This window comes from Manacus vitellinus, unplaced genomic scaffold (assembly GCF_001715985.3).
Source record: "Manacus vitellinus isolate BGI_N305 unplaced genomic scaffold, ASM171598v3 scaffold_48_pilon, whole genome shotgun sequence".
Lineage (NCBI taxonomy): Eukaryota > Metazoa > Chordata > Aves > Passeriformes > Pipridae > Manacus > Manacus vitellinus.
Genome location: NW_021940593.1, coordinates 5573727 through 5598558, shown reverse-complemented (window position 1 = coordinate 5598558; position 24832 = coordinate 5573727). Strand labels below are relative to the sequence as shown.

The following is a 24832-nucleotide window of genomic DNA, read 5'->3' as shown; positions in this document are numbered from 1 at the left end:
AGGTAGACCTTATTTGAGACCCTGCTGAGGGAAAAACCTAACAGGAACATGACATTCCAAGGAGAATTCCCTACAGATGCCTCAAGACTAAAGCAACTTAAGAGATGTGAATGTTTTCAGGATGTGTTTCGAAGCACTGTAATGTTTTGCAGAGTCTGTGCATGAGAAGCAGCCAAGTTCCAAATTAACACAGGGAATGTGGGGGCCCTTGGAATCACCAGCACTGCTCTGAACCGTGAGCACCTCTGTGCTGCCATGAACAGGGCTGGGATTCTCCTTCTTTTAAAGGTTCGTTTAAAGCTTCTCTCATGCCTGTGCTGTACTTTGAGGAGGTGTAGAGGGCAGTTCCACCGGAGAAATCCCTGCTCACCTTTCTGGGCCAGACGCTGGCTCCGACTTCAGGAAAGACCGTGGCTCCCCCTGCTGACACGTCACTCATCTGCACAGGTGGGAAACACAGGTGAGCTCACACAGCCTGGGGCTCTCATGTTTCAGTAAAACAGAGTCGGGTTACTGAAGAAGTTAATTTACACCTCCCTGAAAGAGGCTGAAACCCTTCCAGTGGAACCCCAGCCTTGTCCCCTCCACTGCAGTTCACAGGCTGATAATACTGATGGAGATACAGAAATGAACAGCCAGGCAAGTAATTGGAGGGAGCAAAATCCTCCTTCCAGCACATGGAAGGACCACACGGTCTGGGGAGGAAGACAACAGGACCCCAGAGTTTGGGGCTGCTTGAGTGGGAAGTGACTGCAGCAAAAACCAGAATGAACAGAAAGGAGAATGAAATCCTTCAGTGGCACAGAATGGGGAGGGACTCGAGCTGTGACTTACATAAAACAACCAAGTAGCAATTCTGTTGCCTGTTCCCAATTCCTTAAAAGCATCTGGCTCATCTTTCTGTGAACAAAAGGAAGCAGAGTCCATCAGCACTTCCTCTGTGCTGCTGAGAGGAGCCAATGACAGGGAGTGGCTGAGACTTTGGGCTTGGGCAGAAGAAATGATCAACCCTTTGCTTTGGAATCAGGTAAATACAAGTGGAGAAGGGAAGGAAAGGAAAGGAAAAAGGAAAGAAAATGAAAGGAGAAAGGAAAGGAAAAAGGAAAGAAAATGAAAGGAGAAAGGAAAGGAAAAAGGAAAGGAGAAAGAAAAGGAAATTTCAGGAAAGGTAAGGAAATTTCAGGAAAGGAAAGGAAATTTCAGGGAAGGGAAGGAAAGGGAAAAGGAGCTGTCAGCAGGCAACTCTAAGCCAGAAGGGGATGGTGCCTGCAAGGAGCACCAAAGAGAGCACAGGGTCACCAACCACTGCTGAGCATCTCCATGGAATCAAAGGTTCTCACACAGCAATACTGCCACTGCTTGGGGCAGATCTGACAAAAGAAAAAAGGGAAAGAAAGAAAGAAAGAGGGAGGAAAAGAAGGAAGGAAAGAGAGAAAGAAAGAAGGGAGGAAAGAAGGAAAGAAAGAAAGAGAGAAAGAAGGGAGGAAAGAAGGAAAGAAAGAAAGAGAGAAAGAAGGGAGGAAAGAAGGAAAGAAAGAAAGAGAGAAAGAAAGAAGGGAGGAAAGAAAGAAAGAGAGAAAGAAAGAAGGGAGGAAAGAAAGAAAGAGAGAAAGAAGAAGGGAGGAAAGAAAGAAAGAAGGAAAGAAAGAAAGAAAGAAGGAAAGAAAGAAAGAGAGAAAGAAAGGAGGAAAGAAAGAGAGAAAGAAAGGAGGAAAGAAAGAAAGAGAGAAAGAAAGGAGGAAAGAGAGAAAGAAAGGAGGAAAGAAAGAGAGAAAGAAAGGAGGAAAGAAAGAAAGAGAGAAAGAAAGGAGGAAAGAAAGAAAGAGAGAAAGAAAGGAGGAAAGAAAGAGAGAAAGAAAGGAGGAAGGAAAGAAAGAAAGAAGGAAAAAAAGAAAGAAGGAAGGAAATAAAGAAAGAAGCCAAGAGAGAGGCAAAGGGCCCCGTTCCTAAAGCAGTAGGAATGCCCTGAGGAGTGGTAACCCTGCCGACTGGCACAGCTGGTGATGCCCAGGGCTCCCTGCCCTGCCAGGGACTGGGCAGAGCTACAGAGTGTGCCAGCCAGTGAAGAAGAGGCTGGGCCAGGCCAGAGGCCGAGGCTGCCCCGGGTCACTGCTCTCCTCCCGCTCTGTACTTGCCCGTGCAAAGTCAAAGTGGGGCTCATACTGTCCTCCCACTCCATAATTTGCCACCTGCAAAAGAGAAACAACAACAGCCCTTGTGAAGAAGAAGGAGGTGAAGACAGAACAGGACTTACCCTTCCAAAATCAAAGTGAGGCTCATACTGGCCCCCTACTCCGTAGTTGGCTACCTACAGTGAGAGGAGAAGCACAAGCTCTAGTAAAGCAGTTTTAGCCAGCAAGACTGTGACTGTCATCCACAGCTTCTCAACGGGTCAGTGGCAAACACCAAGCCCCAGGGAGTGACAAGCCTCTGTCACCTCCAGGAGCAGCAGCACATCCAAGACTGGCACTGCAAGATGCAGCTCCAGGTGAGAATCTGGTACTTCCCAGGGCAGAAAAGGATTTTTTCTCTGTGGCAGCTTTTCAGCCTCTGTTCTCTTCAGAACCTGTCACGGTGCTTTGACATGGTTCATGTATAAACTACTTCATGTCAATAAAGAGGATCCCCTCTCCTGCTTGCCAGGTGATTATAAAAAAAGAAACCTTGAACTTCAGCCAGATCCTGGGGCATTTTATCCCCAGGAGTCTTGACAGGGGCACAGCAGCTTCCAGCCCCCTGTCTGGGTGTCCTGCTTTCCAGGTACTCACACTTTGCTCACAGTCAGTAAAGCAGCTGCTCCTTCAAAGGCCTCAAGCAAATGTACCAAAGCACTTCTGAATTACCATTTTCACCTACAGCCAGTGTTTCCCACATGCCAGGGACACCAGACACACTGCTGGCCTTCCTTAAGTACCAGTCAAGCTGAACTCCCATCCCAGCAGCAAAGTTTCTGGACCCTGCAGCAGTGAAGCTCAGGTTTGGTTGTTCCCCTCCAGCACCAAAAGCCATTTCCCACTGAAGAGCTGCTCTACAAACACACCTTTGTTTCTTGCCCCTCTGTAAACAAAGGAGCTTTTGTGCCACCTGAGCCACCCAAAATGAAGTGCTGACTGAGGTCCAGCACCAGACCCATCCTCAGAATTACCTGCAGCTCCTCTGCTGTGGACACATCCAGCCCGGTGAGGTCCTGTATCCTCGTGTTGATCCGGGACACCACGGGGCTCTCGTACCCCGACAGCCACGCACTGGGGGGACAACCAGGGAGATGTGACAGTAACAGGCAGTGCACAGCAGGACAGCAAACACTGCCACTGACTTACACTTCCACATGACCTTCCTAGGACTTTTCAGGAAATCTCTCTGTATTGCAACAGCCCTGACTTCAGCAACCGCATTCTCGAGAAAGAACACTCGGAGCACTGCTCTAAGGGAGCTCTGACTGCCCAGTGACAGAAGGAAACATTCCAAAGAGGGAAAATCTGCTTCTAGCTGTTTTCTAAACCAGGCACAAACAGCTTTGCTCTTACAGTGAATTCAGCCCCCACAAGTGATGCATTTGGAAGCAACATTTGGCAAAGGAACAGGTGGGAGCTGCTCTCCTTGTCTGTGTGTCTGGGACTCGGCTCCTCCCCAGGGCACAGCACCGTGTGAGCTGCCCTGTCACACCACTCACCTGGGCAATCCCACTGCAAACCCTTCTGAAAACAGTGCAGTCATGCATTCAGTTCTCTCCCGTGTTCCCCACTGAACAATTTCTACCAGAACAACCTACTACAGATTTGCTATTTAGCACCTGCTTCAGGCAAATGATTCTCAAGGGGAAAAAAAACAACCCTCAAATCAATCCTTTTTTTTTTTTTAAATATAAAGGTCAGCCTCACAGTTCCAAAGGCATCTTTCAAAATGTTTGCCTCCTGCTATATATTAGAACTTCTTGGCTAAAAATACTGCATTTTTCTCTTTATCACCTGCTCACCTGATGTCTGGTTTTCTTGCTGCTTTACTCGTCCCATGCCACCTTCATTTTACCTGTCCTCTGTTTACCTTGCAGCCCTTGCTAGTCATTAATATGGATGATAATGATGATTTGAGGCTCATTTTCCCCCTTTTGTGCAGGAAAATGGAGACAGGTAGTTCTACCCCTTTTCCCAGCAGCTGACTCAGCTTTAGGGCTCATCAGTGGTTCCTGCTGGAGGGAAGTCCCTGTGCTCAGCTGGAAACTATCATCATCAGCAGCATCATAGTATTTTTATTCAAATGCACCTTCTCATCCATACTAAATTAAGTTTTTCTTCTTTAAATTTGCATTTAAAAACTATTATAATCCCCAAATCCCTCTCCTGGGAGGAACAGTAGCATGACACAGGACACAGGCACTGACACAGGTTACAGAATCTCTACGAGCATTTTTTTAAATGCCAAATGAACCACAGATAAAAAGAAAGAAGATTTCTCAAGGCAGACATGCACAAACACAGCCACAGACCCATCCATTTCTGAGCACTGTTAGTACAAGGAGGGGTTACAGCACAACCTGCCTGGATTTCAGGTGGTGGAAGGATATGTAGGTGCATATGAAGCCAAATTAACTCCCCCCAAAAAAGCAGCCATGCTCTGCAGCCACGGTGAACAGGGAATGCTCACAAGCAATCCTAACCTCACATTTAACACACACAGAAAAAGCCCCAACACACCCACCAGCTCCATCTGCTTCTGTCCAGTCTGGGCATAAGAGCTTATAGGGGAAAAAAGGGAAAAAAACAGGCCAAAGGAAGACAAACCCCAAGCATTCCTGCTGTGTGGGTTATTTAGAGTAGCAGTGAATGCTTCCACAGGGAGAATACTGCAGCCTTTCAGGAAGGGAAATACTGCATGTATTTTAAAAATAAAATTAATTGCCTGAGGATACAAAGGAAGTCTATGAAAGGTGGAGGAACAGGGAACTGAAACCATAATCCAAGTGCCAGCCTGTCTGCTGAGCAGAGCTGGGGGAGGCCTGCAGTGCTGAGGAATTACAGTGGGATTTAACCCTCTAAGTGTCACAAAACCTGCTTTGCCTGGTCACAGAATATTCCCATCTGTCCCACATCCCCTCCCCTGGCATCTCAGCCTGGTCCCTTGCTGACATCTCTGCCTCATTCCAGACCATTCCCTCGCACAAAAGAGGCTTTTTCCTGCCCTTGTCTATCAAAGGAGACAGACTCCCCTCACCACTGCTGTGGGAGATGCAGCATTAACAGCTGAAAGGGTGCTCAGCAACCCTTTTTCTTCTAACATTTGCACAGTTCAGGGTTCAGTGTAAGTCAGCACATGCACACAGCTCTGCCCTTCCACGTACATCTGGCAGATCAGCAACTTCATCTGACAGGTTCATGGGCTCTCTGTCACATTCATGACCAGCTGCCACCTCTGAGTCCACTGTGGGCAGAGAAATTCCTCACCAAAGAGGGACAAGCTGATTTCTGGGAAGCCATAGGCAGGGCAGATCAATATACAAGTGATTTACTTACAGGAGGAGTTGGTATTTCCTTAATAACTACCACCCCCAATTCTCTGCCCACACAGGTTTGGTGTTTTCTGACCCACTTGGTTTTGTAAAAACACATCCCTGCACTAAGGCAATACACTATTAAAAAAAAAAAAAAAGATACTTTCATTACCATGCTGAATTCCCACTGGGGGGGTTGCTTTGCTTCTTCCTCACACCCACATCTGGCTTTTAACAACTTATATTTGTTACAAACAGATAATAATAATAATCACATTTTCTCACAGGATCCTAGAATGGTTTGGGATGGAAGGGACCTTACAGCTCATCCCATCCCACCCCTGCCATGGGCAGGGACACCTCCCACTAGCCCAGGTTGCTCCAAGCCCCGTCCAACCTGGCCTTGGGCACTTCCAGGGATCCAGGGGCAGCCACAAAAAATGTCTTATAATTCTGCATGAGGTACCTTAAAGGTTTTTAATAGCACAATTTTTATATAGAGAAATCACTTTGGACTAAGGGACATACTACAGGGAAAAAAAAAACCAGCCAGCTCTCCACAGCACACACATCCCCCAAAATCTCAGCTCTGGTCAGTCTAGGAGCAGACATTGCATTTCAACACTGCTCCTGTGAGTCACTGGCCACGAAATACCAGCATTTCTGTTTAAAAGCCTTCTCAAATGCACTTAATATGTAAAAACAAGTACCAGCAGAGACGCACCAGGGAGCGAATGAAAGCCCAGACTGGTATTTCTGCAGTGGAAACTTTACCACTACGTGCTACAAGCTCTGGCTGCCTGCTGGGAGGAGAGGGAGAGGGGAAAAAAAGGCAGTTTTTTATCTTTGCAAGCAGTGTGTGAGTGGGTGGGTTTATTCTGGTGGTGCTGGCGAGGTGCCCCCGTTGACAGAGCCTGCCACGTCCCACCAGGGGAACAGTGGTGCTCTCAGAGACAGGAATGCTGTAATTTGGGAGGGCATTTGCTAGGAAGGAATGTTTGAAGGGGGAAAGCAGTCATCTAGTAAAAAAAATAAAGCATTTTTTTTTGGGTTTCAGGAGCAATGATTCATCTGGAATCCAAACCAGCTCAAGCAGCTCCAACAGAAAGATGTTCCCAGCAGGAATAACACAGACCCTCTAAATCAGGCTGCCCCGGGCTCTGGAGGACAATTCTACCTCCTACTCTGGATTTAGGTGTCAAATTCTCTTGGAATGTCCATACACATCCTGGAAATCTGCACCTGGAGGAATGCAAAGAGAAAGCAGGAGAAGGGCAGTCCCCCTCCACCCTCAAGAAATGGTCTTCCCTAAATTCTTGGATGTTTCTTCACAATTCTAATTCTGGGAGACTGGATTTAAGAACTTAGCAAAGTCTGACTGGAGAGTTCCTTAGGTGTGTTGGTAGGAAGTCCCACAGTGCCACCTTTTTGAGCACCAAACCCTAAGTAAGGTCCCATTCCCCAGGAGCTGGCCAGGAGGCTCTATCCCAGGTTTTCCATTGGCTTTTCATGCTGGGTGGTGCTTTGTACTGTTCGACTGTGGCAGCTGCAATACCTCAGGGCATAACACTTCTACTGATGAAAAATCACAACTCTAAATCAAAATTTCTTTTACTGAGGCTCATCTATTTAAATAGAGGGCAATTATGCATCCCAATTTCCATCAGTGATCTGCTTCTGCAACTCCCAATATTAGCACAGAAACCATGAGGAGGTGAGGGAGGTTCCTCAGCAATGCCCCAGAGCTGGCTGGCACAGAGGACAAATCCCAGGACTGAATAAATGCTGCCTTTAAAATATGCAGTGACAAACAACCAAGGTAGATGAGACATGGACAAGACTTGAATATTAAAAGCAAAAAAATAAAATTTAAATGCAACACATGTCTAACAGGAAGACAAATGTTCCTAAAGTCAAGTCCCTCCGGAAGGGGGGCCTGTGGGGGGCAGTTTTAAGGAGCAAACAGACTATTTCCAAAGGATTCCCACTACCTGTGTGTGCCCATGAGCACCTAGACCCACATGCTCCAGAGGTGCAAGGCAATTTTCAAAGGATAAAAATTAACGTTTCCAACTTTTAACAACGGTGGCCTTAGGATCTGACCTCAGCTCCAATGGTTTTCCCAGTTTTTCTAAGACTTATAATCACTCCTGAATCAATCACCTTCCTATGATCCACTATTTGGAAGCAATTTTAGCTTTTTAAAGACATTCATAGCTCAATAAAAGCCCTCAAGCTACAGACCATTCTAATTTCAGAGCAGCTGAGAGAACACTGGGTTTCTAGTAAAGCAGCAACTGCATTCCATCATTTCAACAGGGAAATCCTTTACAACCACCACCTAGCTTTAATTTGCAGCATTCCCAGGAATCCCAGCAGGCGTGGATATCTGGAAGTTTAGGAGCAGAGGTGAGCCGGGCAGTCCCTGTTGCAGCGGGAGCGGGAGCGGAGCTCGCGCTCACGTTTAGTACGTTAGTTGGAGCAGACAAGCCATGCTCAGCCAAAGGCACTTCCACCTTGGAATACCACCATTTCCAACCAAGCCCTACTCCAGCAGGCCACGTGCTTTGTGTTACATGCCAGCTCAGCTCACTCAGGCCACTTTCTAAGAAAGGCTTAGGAACAGAGGCCACACCAAATCCTTGCCCCGCACGGTCAGCGCCGAAGCAGCACAGCCCCAGGACAGCCTTCCTCGGCCAGGGAATCCCTTGGAAGACGCTCCCTTACCTCTTCGAGACTCTGTAATGTGCTGTGGTCAGTTTGCCAGTCTCGGGGTCATGCACAGTAGCCCGGCTCAGCTACAAAAAGAGAAAGGACAAGGCTTACCCACCTCGCAGGCTGCGCTCTGCCAACCCCAGGGCTTCCAGAGGGTTCCGATTGCTCCGGATGCAAAGCTCACAAATTAGCAAGGTTGGGAGGGCAACACAAGCTGCAGCTGCTGTGTTCAAATTGCACCAAATTGGTTGGAAAAATTTGGTTAGATTGTCCTTTCACTTTTTTTCCTCCCTTTCTAAATTTTTTTCCTTTTTTTTTTTGTTTTTTTGGTTTTAACTAAGACTTTCTGCGAGTAATTTCTGATGCTGAGTTTCCCAGACAATTCCTCTCCACCCAGAAGTTTAAGTAAGTCCTTCCTGATGGTGTGCGTGGCCAATCTTTTAATTAACACAACTAAAACCAGGGGAGGGCAAGCAGGGGCAGGTGGTTTTTCAGATCCAGCCAATTTTGGAAAAGGCTGGCTAAATTCAATACTTGCAGTACTTAGTAGACAAGCTGAAAAGAACCAGGAGCCTGATGAAAACGAGCCAGATTTGTGTCAGGCAGGAGGTAAAGGAGCCCAGCAGGGAGTATGGGATTATCCTGGACAAGGAAATGCTCTGTGTGTGTGTGTGTGTGTGTGTGTGTGTGTGTGTGTACACAACAAGGACTCAAAGCATCTCTTACACCTGTAAAGGCACTACACATTTTCCAAGGAAGGGGAGGACAACTCTTGGTTGGTGAGAAGAGCAAGGGGAAAGGAATATATAAATTAAAACCAAACTCCAGGTTTTACTGAAGGCTTTGTAGCATCACATGTTTTTCACACTGACTGCAGAGACCTGACCGTTGGAAAACACACACCGAGGAGGCGCCCGAAAAAGAAAGAGAACAAATCCAAACACGCCCCCAGAACTTCCAGCTGAAGGAAGAGACTGAGAAACTCAGCAGGAACAGCCTGTCACAGATCTGCAGGGAACAGCAGGGTGGACTCCACGGTTGTCCTTTAGCCCACCTCTTGTCTCCCCATAAAGAGCAGGACGTACACACTCATTCCAGGCCCAAGACCTCTGGCACGGAGCTCTCTTACCTTTTGCTAATTCTGTAATGTGCCGTCTCCAAGGCTCCCGTTATGGGGTTTGAAATGGTGGCTCGCCTCAGCTGTGAAGCGAACCATCAGAATAGTTGCATTACAAGCACAATCTGCATCCCAGCAATCCGACCCTCAGAAGCCTGGGGGGATAACGCCCGGAGCCGCCGCGCCACCGCCCCGGCACTGCCACTGCCCCGGGCTCGCCTCAGGGAACCGGGGCAGCCGCCACTCTCACTAGAAACAGGGGGGGCCTGTTTGGGGTTGGTTTTTTAGGGTTAGAGAAGATCAGGTTTTCCAGAAGTCCTGTTTCCACGCCTGCAGCAAGGAGAACAGCTGCTGAATAGAGCAAACTAGAGGCTTTCATTCCCTTTGCGTTGCAGCAGCTGCTGGAGCAGCACAGTGCTGTGGCAGGTGAATACCTGGTGCTGTGTTACTCTGTCCAGCACAGTGCTGTGGCAGGTGAATACCTGGTGCTGTGTTACTCTGTCCAGCACAGTGCTGTGGCAGGTGAATACCTGGTGCTTTGTTACTCTGTCCAGCACAGTGCTGTGGCAGGTGAATACCTGGTGCTGTGTTACTCTGTCCAGCACAGTGCTGTGGCAGGTGAATACCTGGTGCTGTGTTACTCTGTCCAGCACAGTGCTGTGGCAGGTGAATACCTGGTGCTGTGTTACTCTGTCCAGCACAGAGCACAAGGAGTTTCACAGGTAAAGTGGATCCAGGCAGCACCATCATTCTCAACAAGCCAAAGATGAATAAACCCTCCTTTTTGGGTTCTTCCTGTACCAAAAGCAACACTGAACTCTTCTGTGCTCACACAAACTACTGCTTCATCCATGGTTGTACTGCACTCCTGAGATACACAGAGTGAAACTCTTGGCTCAAGGCCTTCCTTTCCTTCTCTTGTGCTCCATTTACTTTGTGCCATCCCGTGTGTGTTAATATTCCAGTTCAGGACCTTACATGCACCCTTTAGCTTGGTTCATGTTCTATCAGACACTCCAGCTCTCATAACTGGGGAGGTTGAGGTGCAGAGCACAAATTCTGCAAGAGGCACAAGGCAACACCAAGTCCCGACTAACCAGAAGTATTTCTCTACTGTTAAACTAAGTAAATCAACACTTACTAACAAGAAAAGGCACTGGGAGCTCCCAATATGCTGCCTCTCCTCTCATCCCATGCAGACACATAAAAACCAAGGCACAAACCACAATTCCAGCGAGACTCCCACAGCTGAATAACGAGCTGAATAATGCCAGCACAGATCAGACAGTGCTGTCATCCCAGAGGATGGCAACATCCCAAGCATTGGGAGTGAGATGACCTTTCAGTCTCCAGAAACACAATCCTTCTGGCTGCTGGGCCGCGCAAGGCCTCGGCCGCAGGGAACACGTGGAACGACAGCCACATACAGATGCTCCTGCATTAATGACATTAATGTGGAGCTCTGTCTTTGCCATGAGCCAAATGTCTGACAGGAAAACAACGACCTCAGCAAGTCCAGAACTTACAGTGACCACATCCACGGGTTTTCTGCTCCCTAAGGAAGTGATCTGGTCACATTCCACAGACACAGTGCCAGTGCTTTTGCAGCACTGAAGGGGCTCAACCACCTACAGCCCAACACGCAGGGCTCTGAGTCTCAGCCCTGCAGCAAAGCTGCCTGCCAGGAGAGCAGGAGATGCCTCACAGTGAAGTGAAAAAGCTTGTACTTCCTGCTTACAGTTCAGACTGTCCTCTCAGGAACCACAGAACAGAATCACTGAGGTTGGAAAAGGCCTCCAAGGTCACCGAGTCCCCCCTGTGCCCGATCCCCAGCTTGTCCCCCAGCCCAGAGCACTCAGTGCCATGGCCAGTTGTTCCTTGATTATTGTCTGCACTCAGGAACAGGCATCTTTGCATCCAGTGTCTGGAACAGGGTTCAAGAGCCACCACAGTCAATAAGAAGGCAAATATCACCAATTAAGCCCTGCCCTCTTAAAGGTCTTTCATCTGCAGGCAACTTCCAAGCCTGGGGGACAGCAGCCAGTTTTATACCAAAATGGAGACTACAACCATTCTTTTTTGTCTGCACAATAAGGTGGCATTCCAGGAGCAGAGGAGAGGCTGCCTTTCCCTAGACAGCACTCTTCTCCAGACTTTAAAGGAAAAAGCAAAAGTCAGACACCCCAGCAAATACCAGGAATACTCCAAGGCACCCTAGCTGCAGTATGTTTGTTTTCTGTTGGGGAACATCAGTATGTGCTGAAATCGTGCCTGCTGGAAGAGCCTGGCAGCCCTGCCCTGCTGTCAGCTGGCCCTGCCCATCACACAGCATTCCCACCTTTCCCACCATCTCCTGCAGAGCATCACCAAGAGCTGCAGGGTGAGGAAAGCGAGGTGTGAGGGCACTGCCTGCCAGAGGACACATCACACCCACTCACACAGGAAGCACACGGGGAATTTGGGATTCCAAAGGCAAAGGAGCATGAGACATTTACCCCCATAGATTTTCAGATTCCAAAGGCAAAGGAGCATGAGGCATTTACCCCCATAGATTTTCAGATTCCAAAGGCAAAGGAGCATGAGGCATTTACCCCCATGGATTTTCAGATTCCAAAGGCAAAGGAGCATGAGGCATTTACCCCCATGGATTTTCAGATTCCAAAGGCAAAGGAGCATGAGGCATTTACCCCCATGGATTTTGGGATTCCAAAGGCAAAGGAGCATGAGGCATTTACCCTGGGCTTGGCCAGTTCCTTCACGGTCTCGATCTCCTCGTCGGAGATGATGTCCAGGAAGCGAACGATCCGGGGCTTGTCCCACTCATCCTCCTGCTTGACAGGGCCCAGGATGTACCTGGGGTTCCTGTTCCCGTCGTAGTAGCGGCAGAAGAGCCTCTTCTGTCTCCGAGGAGTCTGGAAGGGAGGCAGAGCCAGAGGGTCAGAGAACTTCCATGGGACATCAATATCTCCGAGAAACACAAATGTCCTGAGGACAAGACAAGGGAACAACCCACCTTCCCTACCTCGTTGTTGCTACAGGTTAAAGGGATGTTTCCAGTTTAAAAAAATTAGTAGTGTCAGCACATGAATGTTGCTGTGTAATACTTCAACAAGCATTACTTGACATAGTCCTATTAAAGTAATTTTCTCACTAAAAAACCACCCTTATTTAATTCTCTAAGTAACTCTAGACTTCCACCATCCTTGCTCAATTAATCCCACTGATGTAGCACATCCAAGTCAGCCAGCACAGCCCTGCCTGTGGCAGTATTACTTTTAGTCTACTGGACTGACTGAATCAGGGAAGAAATCCAACACACTCATCCAGCTGCTCTAACAACTTCCTTGCTTCCACACCACACACAAATTCCTGACATTGTTTGGTTGGGTTCAAACATGTGAGAACAGTCTACTCCACTTTACCATTTTGAGCCCCTCCCCACGGCACAGCATTTCGTACTTCCTTCTCTCAGGCAGGTAATCCTTTTTCTTAACCTCAGTTTCCTTCTCCTGCTCTTCTGAATCCGTGCTGGACTTATTTCCTTCTTTCTCTTTGGCCATGATATATTCAAAATATTTCATGTTCCCGTTGGCTCTTTGATGTTCGGGATCTATTGACAAGGAAAGAGGGGAGGATCACTGGCAGCTCTCCAGCTGGGGAGGGACTATCCCAAAGTGGCTATTTACAGGAAGCAAAAGGAAACAGAGGCACACTAGTGCTTCCCAAACCCTCACTGCACACGCAGGTCCCAGCACTCAGCAAAAGGGTTTGGGCCTTCCAGCCCATCTCACCAGTGAGGGAGAGACAAGGGAATGAGACAGGGAGAGAGCTGGGACAGCATGAAACCTAAACAATACCTTGATGGGATTTAAGATTTCTGGGGACAAAGCTTTTAACAATCACTAAACTTACAGAAGCTTCAGATCTTTGATAAATGGTTCTCAGGAGCTTTTGCTATGTTAGGTTTAGTTCTGAGCTTCTCAGTGCCTCCTTTACACAGTCAATCAGCAAAGTATTCACAGCACAATAAAGACTTTCATATTTCACAGAACAGTCTCTTATCTCGCTGTCTTGTATTCTGTATTTCTTGTTTTTCCAAGCTTTTCATCTCCAACATGCTTCATTTGCATTTAAATCATCTGCAGAGATTTTGGTATCACTCTAGTTTCAGTTTCACTCAGTTTGGTTTTGCCTGTACTTAAATGGGAAGTAATCTCAGCCCAGGCAAGTAAAATACAGGGAGAAAGGCAAGTTTCAGAAAATAATGACTAAGATGGGTAAGGGGTTAGAAGCCAACAGTGCTGGGAGGTAGAAGGAACAATCCTTAACCCCAACACTCCTGAGGTGGTAGCTGAGCCTAACTGTCCATCTGAAAACTCAAAATATGTTTGACAAAGGCACGGCCAAGCCCAGAGCACAGGCAGAGCACACTGCCCAGAGCACAGGCAGAGCACACTGCCCAGAGCACAGGCAGAGCACACTGCCCAGAGCACAGGCAGAGCACACTGCCCAGAGCACAGGCAGGAGCACACTGCCCAGAGCACAGGCAGAGCACACTGCCCAGAGCACAGGCAGGAGTACACTGCCCAGAGCACACTGCCCAGAGCACACTGCCCAGAGCACACTGCCCAGGACAGTGCACAGCCAGTGTTCCCCCAGCACCCAGCTGGCTGCCCCTTGCCCATACCCAGCTCCAGGAGGCGTTTGGTGAGTGCCATGGCCTTGCCCAGGTCCCCCTGCTGATACACAGCATAGCTCAGGTAGTCCAGGATGTAGACTTTGTCTGCAGAGGACACTTCCCCCTCATCCAGCTGCTTCAGAGCTTGCTCCATCCAGAGCTCCGTGTGGTAGTAATCAGCTTCCGTGTAGGCAATCTTCCCCAGCTCAAAGCAGTCCTCAGCTGTCAGGAAGGATTTGTGCTTCACACCTGGATGTAACACAAAAGCACAATTTACACAGGGTTCCAGCCCAGCCCTCACAGTGACATTCTTCATTTCCCCTTCTCACAGCGCTTTAATTTCGGTTCTCCAACAGCTCCCTTCTGTGCTTGCCACTTGGTGAGACTCAGATGAAGGCTGTAAATCCCTGGCAGAACACAGGGATGCAGATTTTCATTCCCAGAATGCCAGCAACGAGCTGAATGTCTTTACCATTAGCGAAAACCAAAATAAAACAAACCTTCCCCAAAACCCCCGACCACTCTGAGCAACAGGGAGCGAAATAGGAAGTTTCAGAAATCTGTTTTCCAACACGTCACATTATCACTTTCAAAAGGTTCCTGAAGAACAGTTTGTTAGGGACAACTTGGAGGGGGAGGAAAAGGAAAACATCAGGCAGTAAATTCCCAGCTGCTCGGGATTTTTTTGAAGACAGTCATTTTTAGAAACATTTTAAGTGACCTCTGAAAGATTAAACCACTTGTAAGCAAATTACAGATTCCTATTTTTGCCCCTGGAAATACAGGCCCAAAGAAAAACCAAATTCAATCTTGTAAGAAGGAAACAGGACCTGCCAGTTTTCCAGCTAAAATTACACTCCTGATTACATCTTAATACATTTCTACCAGCAGCTCTGCAGCCCTCAAAGAGGGAAGCTGCTCTGCTGAAGGGATATCCATGAAATGCAGTATTCCCACAGCACAGCTTTGCTCACTGAACACCTTGTGCTGGGATGGGCAGTGACTGCAGTTGTCTGAGCCTGAAGCTGCAAATTCTCAAAGCACACCAAGATTTGGCAACATGGCAGGAGCTGAGGCTCTGACCCAAACAAGGAACACAAACAAGTGACCACACAAGACATTCCCCTCTGGAGCTCTCCAGAGTCCAACCCATTCCCGTTTATACTCCAGAACTTCCAGGTTCTGCCATTACACTTCATCACACACAGTCAGCACAGCTCATTGCTTCAAAAGAAGCAAAACCTTCCCCTGGTGTTTTTGTGCTGTTTTAAGGAAACAGTAACGAGCTGCTTATTGTATTAGAAGGCATCTGTAGGTCCTTGAGATGATCTTGAACCAAACCCAAAAGCAAGGTTATACATCATAACATACAGAGCCAATTACCCTTAATTTTATTAGGCATCTGACCACAATGAGCACTTGCAAAAACACAGATGGATTGCACAGAGCTGACTTTTTGCCAGTTGGCACAGCACTATTTTTGAACAGAGGAAACAAGGAAGATTTATCAGAGAAAGAGTTTTCTGACAAGAGAGAAGCTTGTCCTCTCCAGGATATGAATCTATTAAAGGTCAGCTCAGGTAATGCCACACGAGCTCAAACCTGTGTATGCACTGTCTTTTGCTTTTCAGTTTAGACAGCCCAAAGAAACTTCCCAATCTGAAGGGTCCATCTTATCCCTGAGAGGGAAAAGGATAATGAAGGATAGAACTGGTTTGTTAAAATGCATTAAGTTGTGCAATAATATCTGCCAGTGCAACAGAAGGAAAACCCTCACCCAGGCGAGATTTTTATTGCTCTCCAATTTTTATTACAAGTTATTAACACCAAACTATCTTACCATTGCTAGAAGAAAGACACAGATTTCAACTAAAAAGAATTTTTTTCCTAAGTTTTAGCCACTCAAACCTTTTCCTGTTGTTACCTTCACACTGAGGAGCTGAGCGAGGTGGAACAGAGGAAATGATTTATAAACAGGACATTTAAAGTTCACAGTGACTGCTGCAAATAACATGGATGGCTCTTACCTGGCAGATTCCCTCTGGAGAGGGTGTCTGTGTCCAGATTATACGTGTCCTGGAGCCTCAGGAGGGCTTTGGCTGCACCAGTCTGATCCTCATCATTGGGGAAGAACTGCCGCTGGATGGTCATGTTGGAGATAAAGCCTGGGAAAGACAGGGAAACCCTTGGCTTTGTCCTGGGAATGCTGTAAACTCCAGGCATTAAAGATCCACCTTCACACAGCTCTGAACTGAACTCATGTTGCACAATTAGCATTGGGTGGGTTTTTTTAATTAAAGCAAGCAAAGGAACAGTCACAAAGAAACACTTGGGGGCTTTTTGCAGCAGCACGAGGGGGGTGTTTGTTGGACAGGAGACCAGCAGGTTCTATGAAGTAAAGAACATTCTCTCAAGGAACTGTTCCCCTCTTTTGCCCCAAGTTCCAGAGGCACAAGCAGTGCCAACATGATGCTGATTAAATCCATCTTAATGTCCACCAGCAGAAATCTAAACAGCATGACCAAAACCAGCCCAAGCACAGTATGCAACACTCAGCTGGCAAAACCATCCAAAAAATAGTGAACTGGGCAAATCTGTGATTTTTGCCACACTCTAGTAGTCCTTTTTAACTATTCAGAACTCATAACACTATTACTTTAGGGGAAAAAACACAATATCCTTTCCCTCTTGTTCTGCCTTTCTTTTACTGCACTGCACTTCCCCAGTATTTTCCTTTCTCCTTATAACAAAAAGTGGACTTTCTTTTTCTCCCCTCCTCATTCAGAAGAAGGGCTTAAGACACTCCAGTCCAGATTTGTGGCTGGCAGGTGCAGAGCCTTTTCAGTTGGCACACTCAGTCCCTCTCACAGCAACAGGGAAGTGGAATGTGCTGAATCCTGACCAGAGACGAATCCTGGGTCTTTTTAAAAGCTCTGCTTTCTCATAGTTCCTTACTACAAACCTCCACCTGGTATTAGCTGTTGAGAGAGTCTCACAGGTCAAATATAACCATGCTGGCTTCCTTTTGCTAAGTGTCTTTCACAGCCAACCATTTCATGTCCTGTTCCTTGCTAAGGAGCCTCTACTCTTGCTGAAGCAAAGAGCCAGCAGAGTGTTTACCACACTAATTCAGGCTGGTTCCACAAGTGCTCAGTCTCAAAAGCAGCCTCACAAACCCCATTCAAACCCTGCCATGGGAAGGACACAGCCAAGGCACTGCATTCAGCACATGATCCTGTTTTTTTCCTGCAGGCACACTCACCATCTGACATGTCCTTCAGCACCAGGCTCTCCAGCTCCCCCCACTCTGTGTTGAGCCTTTTCATCAACTTGAAGGCATTTACAGGATGTCCCAAAAACCCCTCTGGGTCTTTTGTGGCAGTGGCTGTCAGCTGATCCAATTTCTCTGCCCATCTATAATGAAACCACACATTCATTAAAGTCTTGCACAAGTCTGCTGATGCTCTGGAGAACTGATTTCAAGCTACTCAAGTGTCTTCCTTAATAAAAAACCCAACAGAAATTGCAAGCATTTACATTATCTATATATAGAGTCTCCTAGAAGGAACAAAAAGGGCTATTTGCTTTATTTTTTCCCCTTTTTTTAATCTTCTTCCTCAGCTGCAGCTCAAACCTTGTGCTGCTCTTGCTGTCTTTGTTGGGACCCTGCCTGAAGGAGCTCCTTCCTACAAGCCCCAAAAGCACTGTGCCAGCACTTCCATTATGAGCTGGCCATGCAGGACTAATCAAAAACAAAGCTTTACCCCCATTTGCAATCTTTTATTTTTAAATGGCTGTTTCCCCCCCCACTGAAGTTTAGAAAAGGCAGTTCCACGCTTGTCTCAAGTTATTTTATGTTCAGACACTCTTACATCTGTGATAAGCTCCTTACTTATCCCACCACAAAGCTGAAAGCTTAAGAAAGGACAAGGAGCCCAGATCCCATTCCTGGTGCTGCTTCTCCATCTCCACAATCCTCTCTAAGTGCCATAAATCATTCCCAACCCCAATGTGCTCCCAAACAGGCACAGCTTTCACAACAATGCAGGTTCTACAACATGAGGATGTAACAACGCCCTGAAATCAGGGTAAATTCATGTTAAAAAGCCACACCCCACAGACAAAACCCAACCACAGCAGAAGGCAAACACAAAAATCTGCAGCCTGGAGGGAACTCTGTCCACCAGCGTGTTCCAGAACCTGGTTTGCCTGAATTAGGTTTGCAGGATTTCTTCCAAGTGGTTTCTGTTTGATAAAAGGCCCCACACGAGGCTGAGCCATCCTCCACATTCCAGGGAATTACCAGCTGTCTGGGGGCTGAAGTGAACACCAGCTCCCCACATCCTTCAGCCAAAGGACAGAGCCCAACAAACAGTGCTGGCATTTTCTCCAGGGCCTTTTATCTCTGTGACAGGCCCCTTGTTATTTTTAAAAGCAGTAAAGGAGTTTTGTTTTGCTTTATTTTATTTTTAAATCTAAACAGAGTAAATCTGTAGAGACAATATGTGCCCTTGCAGTGGGCAATTCAGTGGCCACCCCAACACTTTTTAGTGATTTACATCTGATGTATCTTGGGTTTTAGTTTCCACTAAGCAAACTGCCATTCCAAGGACTCCATCCCCTTGGGAATTAGGTGCAGCAGGAGCCCTGCAGTGACAGTGCTGTACAGAAAGTGGGTTGATCAGATTCCATCCTGTGGGAGCTGCACAACCCCACAAACACCCAGCAAAACCTGCTGCTTTGGGCTTTGCCTCAGAGGAAAAATTCCACAAACTCAGTCAGCCTCAGGAAACACTTTTTGCACAAGGGTGGACTCCAACTATTAACCATTAGCATTATGAAACAAACTGCTTACTTTTTGATCTGCTCCAGCTTGCTTTCCTCTGCCTTGATGTAATCCTTCAGTGACACCACCAGATCTTTTTCTGTGTTAATTAAGTCTGTCATGTGACCTAGAAAACAAACGAGTTTGGTGAGTCAAGGAGAAACAAAAAAACTCTGGGAATTAAAGGCATTCTTCCTCTTTTCTACTTTCTTCCTTTCTACAACTCTGCCTTCCCCAAAGTCCTTCTGCATTTGCTTAAATAACCCTGAAGGACTGTTTGAGTAAGGCTTTTTTTGAAGGAGAAAAATCTCCTGCTGGACCAAGCTCGTTGCCATGGAAATTAATGTAATACCACATATTTATTATTAGAACTAATTTAGGATTCATTTGGAAAAGGAAGTAGGTTGCCACAGAGTAATCTTTCATCCAAGCATACATAATGTAGAGCAAATAAAGAGAAAGCTACAGAAACACACAAAGCACCCGTGTCTGATACACAGACTAAGCCAGGGCTTTATTTTTAAGATTACTTCCATGACTTCAATGGGTCCCTGACATTAATTAATAATTGCTTCATTTCCTGCAAGAAGGCAGCTGAACTGGTGCAGTGCCCACCTTCAGCTGTGCCCCAGGCCATCAGCACCCAGGGTGAGTACACTGATATTCTGCATCACTATGGAGCTGTCCCACTTGCTTCCACACATGTGCAACAGCCCACACCAAAATTCTGTTTAAATTCCAATACCTGTAAGAATAAATAACGACTACAAAGCCTAGCCTGGGTCATCAGACTACCTGGAGTGACTTAGAGAATGTTTCTCCTCAAAGGAAAGTCAACACTGTGGTAAGAACTAGGAAGTGGGTTCAGTCCTGTACCAATTAAAGCCCTGGAGGATTCACACACAGCAGAATCAGCAGTGAGAGCTGCCAGGAAACTCTCTTGGCTACACAGCATGTACAGCAAAGGAGGTCTCACCAATGGAAGTGAAGAAGTCCGTGTGGGCACAAGAAAAAGGCAGCAGAAATCCAAGGGCTAGGGCACACCAAACCTTGTTCAAGGCCATTGCTCAACAGCTGTCACCTCACCACAGACCTGTGACAGGAACAAAAAAAACAACAGGTCAAACATCCCTGTTCACCAGAGAGCTGAATCCACCTTGAGAAGAGACAGTGGGGCCACCACTAGTGCAGAATCCTGACAGGCTGGAGCAGCTCTCAGAGGACTAATACCCTTCTGCTGACTTTCTTATACCTTTGTCTCCTGTGGGAAGAGAAGAATAGCTCAGAGACTCTTCTTTTTGACATCTAAGTCCCAGTGCAGATGGAGCTGCTTTGCAAAAAGCACCGAAAAACCCAAGATCAACCACTGACAGAACCCGTAACACAGAGTTAAAATACACGTTATCAAGTTCATCCACTCCATGAAAAAAGCCCAAAGTTTCCATTTTTCAGTCAGAAAGATGCCAGTGGAACGGGTCTAAATGAAAACCCTCCACCAGCAGCTCAGAGGGGGAGTGACGGGCACACTCCTGCTCCTTGGCTGCCACCACGAGAACAGCTCCACACCTGACACAAAAGGCTGCTCTGTCCCGGGATCCTGGAAAAGCCCATGGCAGTGCTTTCTCCCAGGGCCAGCTGCCAAGCTCTCAGCCTTTCAGGCTCCTGATCCCTTCAGCAGCCCAGGATTGCCTGGCTCCCGCATACTTCAGCAGTAATTATGCTGTCGTGGAATTCACAAGGTTTACTTTTTTCCCCAAACAAAAGCCTGAACTCTCACGTACTGTATCTGCTCAGAAAAACAAACAGACTGCAGGGACTAACAGGAGCTGCTTTACAACTCTTCCAACAGCCAGACAACCGATGGAGAAGGAGGGAAAAAAAGCAAAAAAAGCAAAAAGCAACAAGCCCAGCTACAAAGTGGTTTGGCCTATTTAGGGAAGAAAGAAACATGGTTTTGACTGAGCTGACAGAACTGAGGGCAAACAACATAAACCCAGGTGTGCCATTCACACAAGGAAGGTGTAAACAACATCAGCAAAGTCCAAAAGCTGCACCCAAAGCAAAACCATCCCACCCAAAAGTGGGATATTGACAGGGAACTGGCTCCAGAGCATGGATCTCCTCTTGTACTGCACCTGAGGGTCTGGGAGCAGCTCCCTCCTTTCCTTTCCACCTCCAGCACTCCAAAAGGAGCAGCCCTGGGGTTTAGATTTACTCTGTGAGCTGCTTCTTGGACAGGACGAGCAGAGTTTCACTGGCACGGACAGGAACAAGGGGAAACTCGAGCCAGGAAAAGCAGCACAACCTCCAACTCCTGTAAAGCAGCTGAAACCTGCAGGACCACAGCTGAAGGGCTGAAGCATTCCTGCACACTCCCTGGCAGAAAGCAAGCTGTGAAGTGAATATCTGGAGAGGGAAGCCTGGAGTCCTACTTTTCCCCCAGTCGAGCCAGGCCCCTGAGCACCTCCAAGGCTCTAAAGCAGCCCTGCTGTCCACAGCAGCATTCCTCACCTCCTCCTGGCTCAGCCCCTCCACAGCCACAGCCACAGCAGGCTACTGCAAACACAACTAATAAAGCCACTGACAGGTACCTGCTAACACCACCTAAACCTCCTAAAACCACCACCCCGTTTGTACTTCCCCTGCAGAAAGCCAAGTGCCTCCTCATTCAGCACTCCAGCCAATACATCTGTGAATCAATGACAAAGCACAAACAGCTCCACTACACCAGAAATATTTGCCAACCTTATCAGTGCTGGGAATTCACTCAGCTATTTGTTTACTGCACTCAGTGAAAAACACAAGGAAAGCTTTGGAAAGTTTACTCTTTTTTACTATTAATCAATAGAAAACTTTTCTGAAACGAAACAAAACAAGCAAACAAAACCACCAAAAAGGTGACGAAAACAATGTTTCCTCTCCATATACTGCTCTCAGTGACCTTGTTTTTCCTCTTCTCCAGCTGCCTTTTAGCCTGCTCCAATACCAGGCTCCTCCAAATGCTGTTGCAACCCTCTTCCCACCTTGTATCTCCACAGGCACACAGCAGAATGAGCAACTGTCAACAGGCTCAAACTGCAACAAGGGGAATTCCAAGCTGGCAGAAACACAAAGTGTGTCCCACTGCAGCACTAGAAGGGGCTACCCAGAGAAACTGGATTTCCAGTTCCTGGAAGAATTTCAAAAGGAAACGGGATGAGCCCACGTGCAGCCTCACCAGACCCCCAGGCTCACCCAACTTGGAACAGGTTAGGCTAGATGACATCCAGAGGTCACCTCCAGCTTGATTTCTTCCTTCCTTTCCCACATTTCCTGTCCTTTGCAAGGTCTCGACTCCCGTAATAGCTTTCAGCCACCCAAGATTCCTTCCCTCCCAGACGGAATTCAGAGTTGGACAGGGAGGCTGAGGCAGGGCCAGCCAAGCTCATGCTGCCCTAAGAGCAGTTGCTAAGTAGCAGAGCTTTCCAACCACTGCAGGATCAGCCCCAGGTTCCCAAATCAAAGAAAATAAAGCTTGGTTAAGATAAATGCTGGAAATCTCTTGGACGCAGCACAAGCTGCCAAATAAGTAGGTTTAATTTCTTCCTGTCGGTGACATGAAGTAAAACAAGATGAAAATCCTCTCTCCATTATTCCTGTCAGTCTCACTCTCCTCCTCAGCAAACACAAAGCTGGCAATTGAGAACCTTGGAGAGGAGGGAATCACTACCCACAGAGGGAAGTGGGAGTCCAGCTGACAGCTCTGAACACAGGAGCTTCCCCACTTCCCAGAAGTGCATTCACTAAACGTGGCAAAGCACAAAAAAAACCTCCACAGGAACGGGAAAAAATAGTAAAGAGCAACCAAACCTGTGGATCCAAGTAAAACAAAGCAGCAAGTAGAGGAATGGCACTGCCAAGAGCAGCACAGGATTCCCCAGACAGCAGGGACACCCAACAAACACCTTTTCAACTCAGGGAACTCACAGAGGTGGGGTTTGGAGGACTTCCTTAAAGAGTTCAGCTCAGCACTACAGGTAGAGAGTGCCAGCAGAAGGAAAAGTGCAGACAAACTGCAGTGCCATGACCTCACTGGGACAAGGTCACCACTCAGTGCCCCTAGATGCTCGTTAGACAAGTCTCCTCATTGCCAACTCCGAGCTCCCAGGTGCACCAGGATCCAGAAAACGGGATAAAAAAATGGAAGCTGAGGGTGCACTTCAACATAGAGCTATCCCAGAATAATTCTAACTTCATTCCAAACCAGCTTCTTTATTTAGGTAAGGAATTAGTGGCCTACTCCAAATGAAGTCAAGGCCAAAACTGTGTCATCGGGGTTCTCAACTTTTGATTTAAATGCTGGTCCACTCTCACAATCCTTACTGTATCCCACTGCATATAAAAAATAATAGGGAAAAAAAAGCTAGTTAAACTGAGGTAAGTTTGTGGGAAATGGAGAGGATGGCACTGGAAGTGATAGCTGCTCACTGCCCAAAACCTCTCCTGTCTCAAGGATAACCCAAGTTACAGTCTCATCACGTGATGTGCCTGGAAATACTGCTGCAAAGGAAAGAAATTCCCAGAATAAGGACTAAGAACATTTAGCTTAATGGTCTCACACGACAAACATTAGGATCCAGTTCCCAAGTCCTCTAGCACGTCCAAAGCTGGTTTAAAATTAAGATTCAAGCAGTGAGAGAAGAAAGATTGTCTGTAATTGCTGCTACCAAAAGAACAGGGCACGTTTCAGGCTTCTTTTAATGACAGAGTTGTAACAGAATCTGATCTATATAAATAATATCTAATAAGAGATGAGAATCAATTTTAGCATCAAGTAGGTGATGTGTTTTAATTATCATTTGCTGCCAAGTTGAAGACAACATTTGTGAGTCTGAGTATACAGAGCATGTGTGTTTGTACCCAGGGAACTGCAGCAAGTTTTCCCTTGGTTTCTTCCAGCCTGAGACTGAATGGACACAGCACTCAGAGGCCACTTGTTTTAACTTCCCAAGCCAAGGCAGTGAACACTGGGGATGGAACAGAGCGCTTATCTTACTAGACACAACAAGCAGGAGGCTATCCTTCTGTTTGCCCTTCTGCTCAAGGATTGGCAGAGCATCTACAGAGATATAATGTTTTCAGATATTAAGAGTGATTGCAAAGAAAGCAGGACAGTCCCAATGATCTGACAGCTGAAGTCAGTTTTTTTCAAGGAGTATACTCTCATGAAGAAAAGGAGTTTCCTTGCCCCTATCAATCTCAGCATGGAGGCAGTTTTCCTCCCATAAACCTCTATTTATCCTCACTCCTTCCAGAGTTAACTCACTACCTGTCATTTCCGTTTGTCAAACTGCACTGGGAATTTTCCAATCTATGTGCAAGCCCTGAAATCACAGCTTTAAATGCCAGAATTTAAACCTATTCGTTATGGAACAACATTTAAACCTCTACAGGTCAGAGAGCTGGCTCGGGGAAGAAAACAAAGAGAGAAGAAAGTTAATCAGTCCTGGTTGTGTCAGCACATACCTAAGGAGCAGTGCAGAGTACTCCAGGTCAAATGAAACGCTTGGCAGTGTGGTTTAAGGCATTAAAACGGATCCAGCAATGGTCCAAGGGTAGAGCAGTAGGGCAGAGAACATCTCTGACCCAACAGGAGGCCTCTGCTTCCCAGACAGACCAGGAACTCATTACCTTGACTTTCCGCCCCTGGCAGAGCACTGTCGGCACACTCAGCCAACAGCCCCTGGCTTTGTGGGAAGCTGCATTTATTTATTCTTGTAACCAATGGCTTCTTTCATTCACTAAACCCTTGAGCGCTGAACCTTCACTTATCACAGGTAGGTGAACACTTAAAGCACTCTGCATTCTCCTCTTACTGAAGTCAGCAGGAAAACCAAAGTGAAACCGAACGCTGGTGTCTGCAATCCTGAAGGATCCTTACTTTTCAGGTAAACTGGAATAAGTACATGTGATATTTTTATTTTCTTTTTTCTATTCACCAGCAGCGCTCAAAGACTCCACGTCGGGAGT

General features: G+C 47.0%; 1 protein-coding gene across 4 annotated transcripts in view; it reads right to left on the bottom strand.

Annotated features, from left to right (window-relative positions):
- P4HA1 (prolyl 4-hydroxylase subunit alpha 1) overlaps positions 1–24832 on the bottom strand; it is a 31602-nt gene that overhangs the window by 3019 nt on the left and 3751 nt on the right. The window contains exons 3-14 of one of the 4 annotated variants that reach the window (XM_008927066.4): positions 19800–19916; positions 18854–18950; positions 17261–17412; positions 16026–16163; positions 14008–14247; positions 12743–12930; positions 12056–12232; positions 9333–9403; positions 3146–3245; positions 2255–2308; positions 835–900; positions 371–439 (exon numbers count right to left, since the gene is read on the bottom strand). In XM_008927066.4, coding sequence (XP_008925314.1) covers positions 371–439; positions 835–900; positions 2255–2308; positions 3146–3245; positions 9333–9403; positions 12056–12232; positions 12743–12930; positions 14008–14247; positions 16026–16163; positions 17261–17412; positions 18854–18950; positions 19800–19887 — 1440 coding nt within the window. In that variant the 5' untranslated portion in view covers positions 19888–19916. Of the gene's footprint in view, positions 1–370; positions 440–834; positions 901–2135; positions 2190–2254; positions 2309–3145; positions 3246–8215; positions 8287–9332; positions 9404–12055; positions 12233–12742; positions 12931–14007; positions 14248–16025; positions 16164–17260; positions 17413–18853; positions 18951–19799; positions 19917–24832 lie in introns of all 4 variants that reach the window. The other 3 variants (XM_018079893.3, XM_008927064.4, XM_018079892.3) reach the window with 3 other exon arrangements.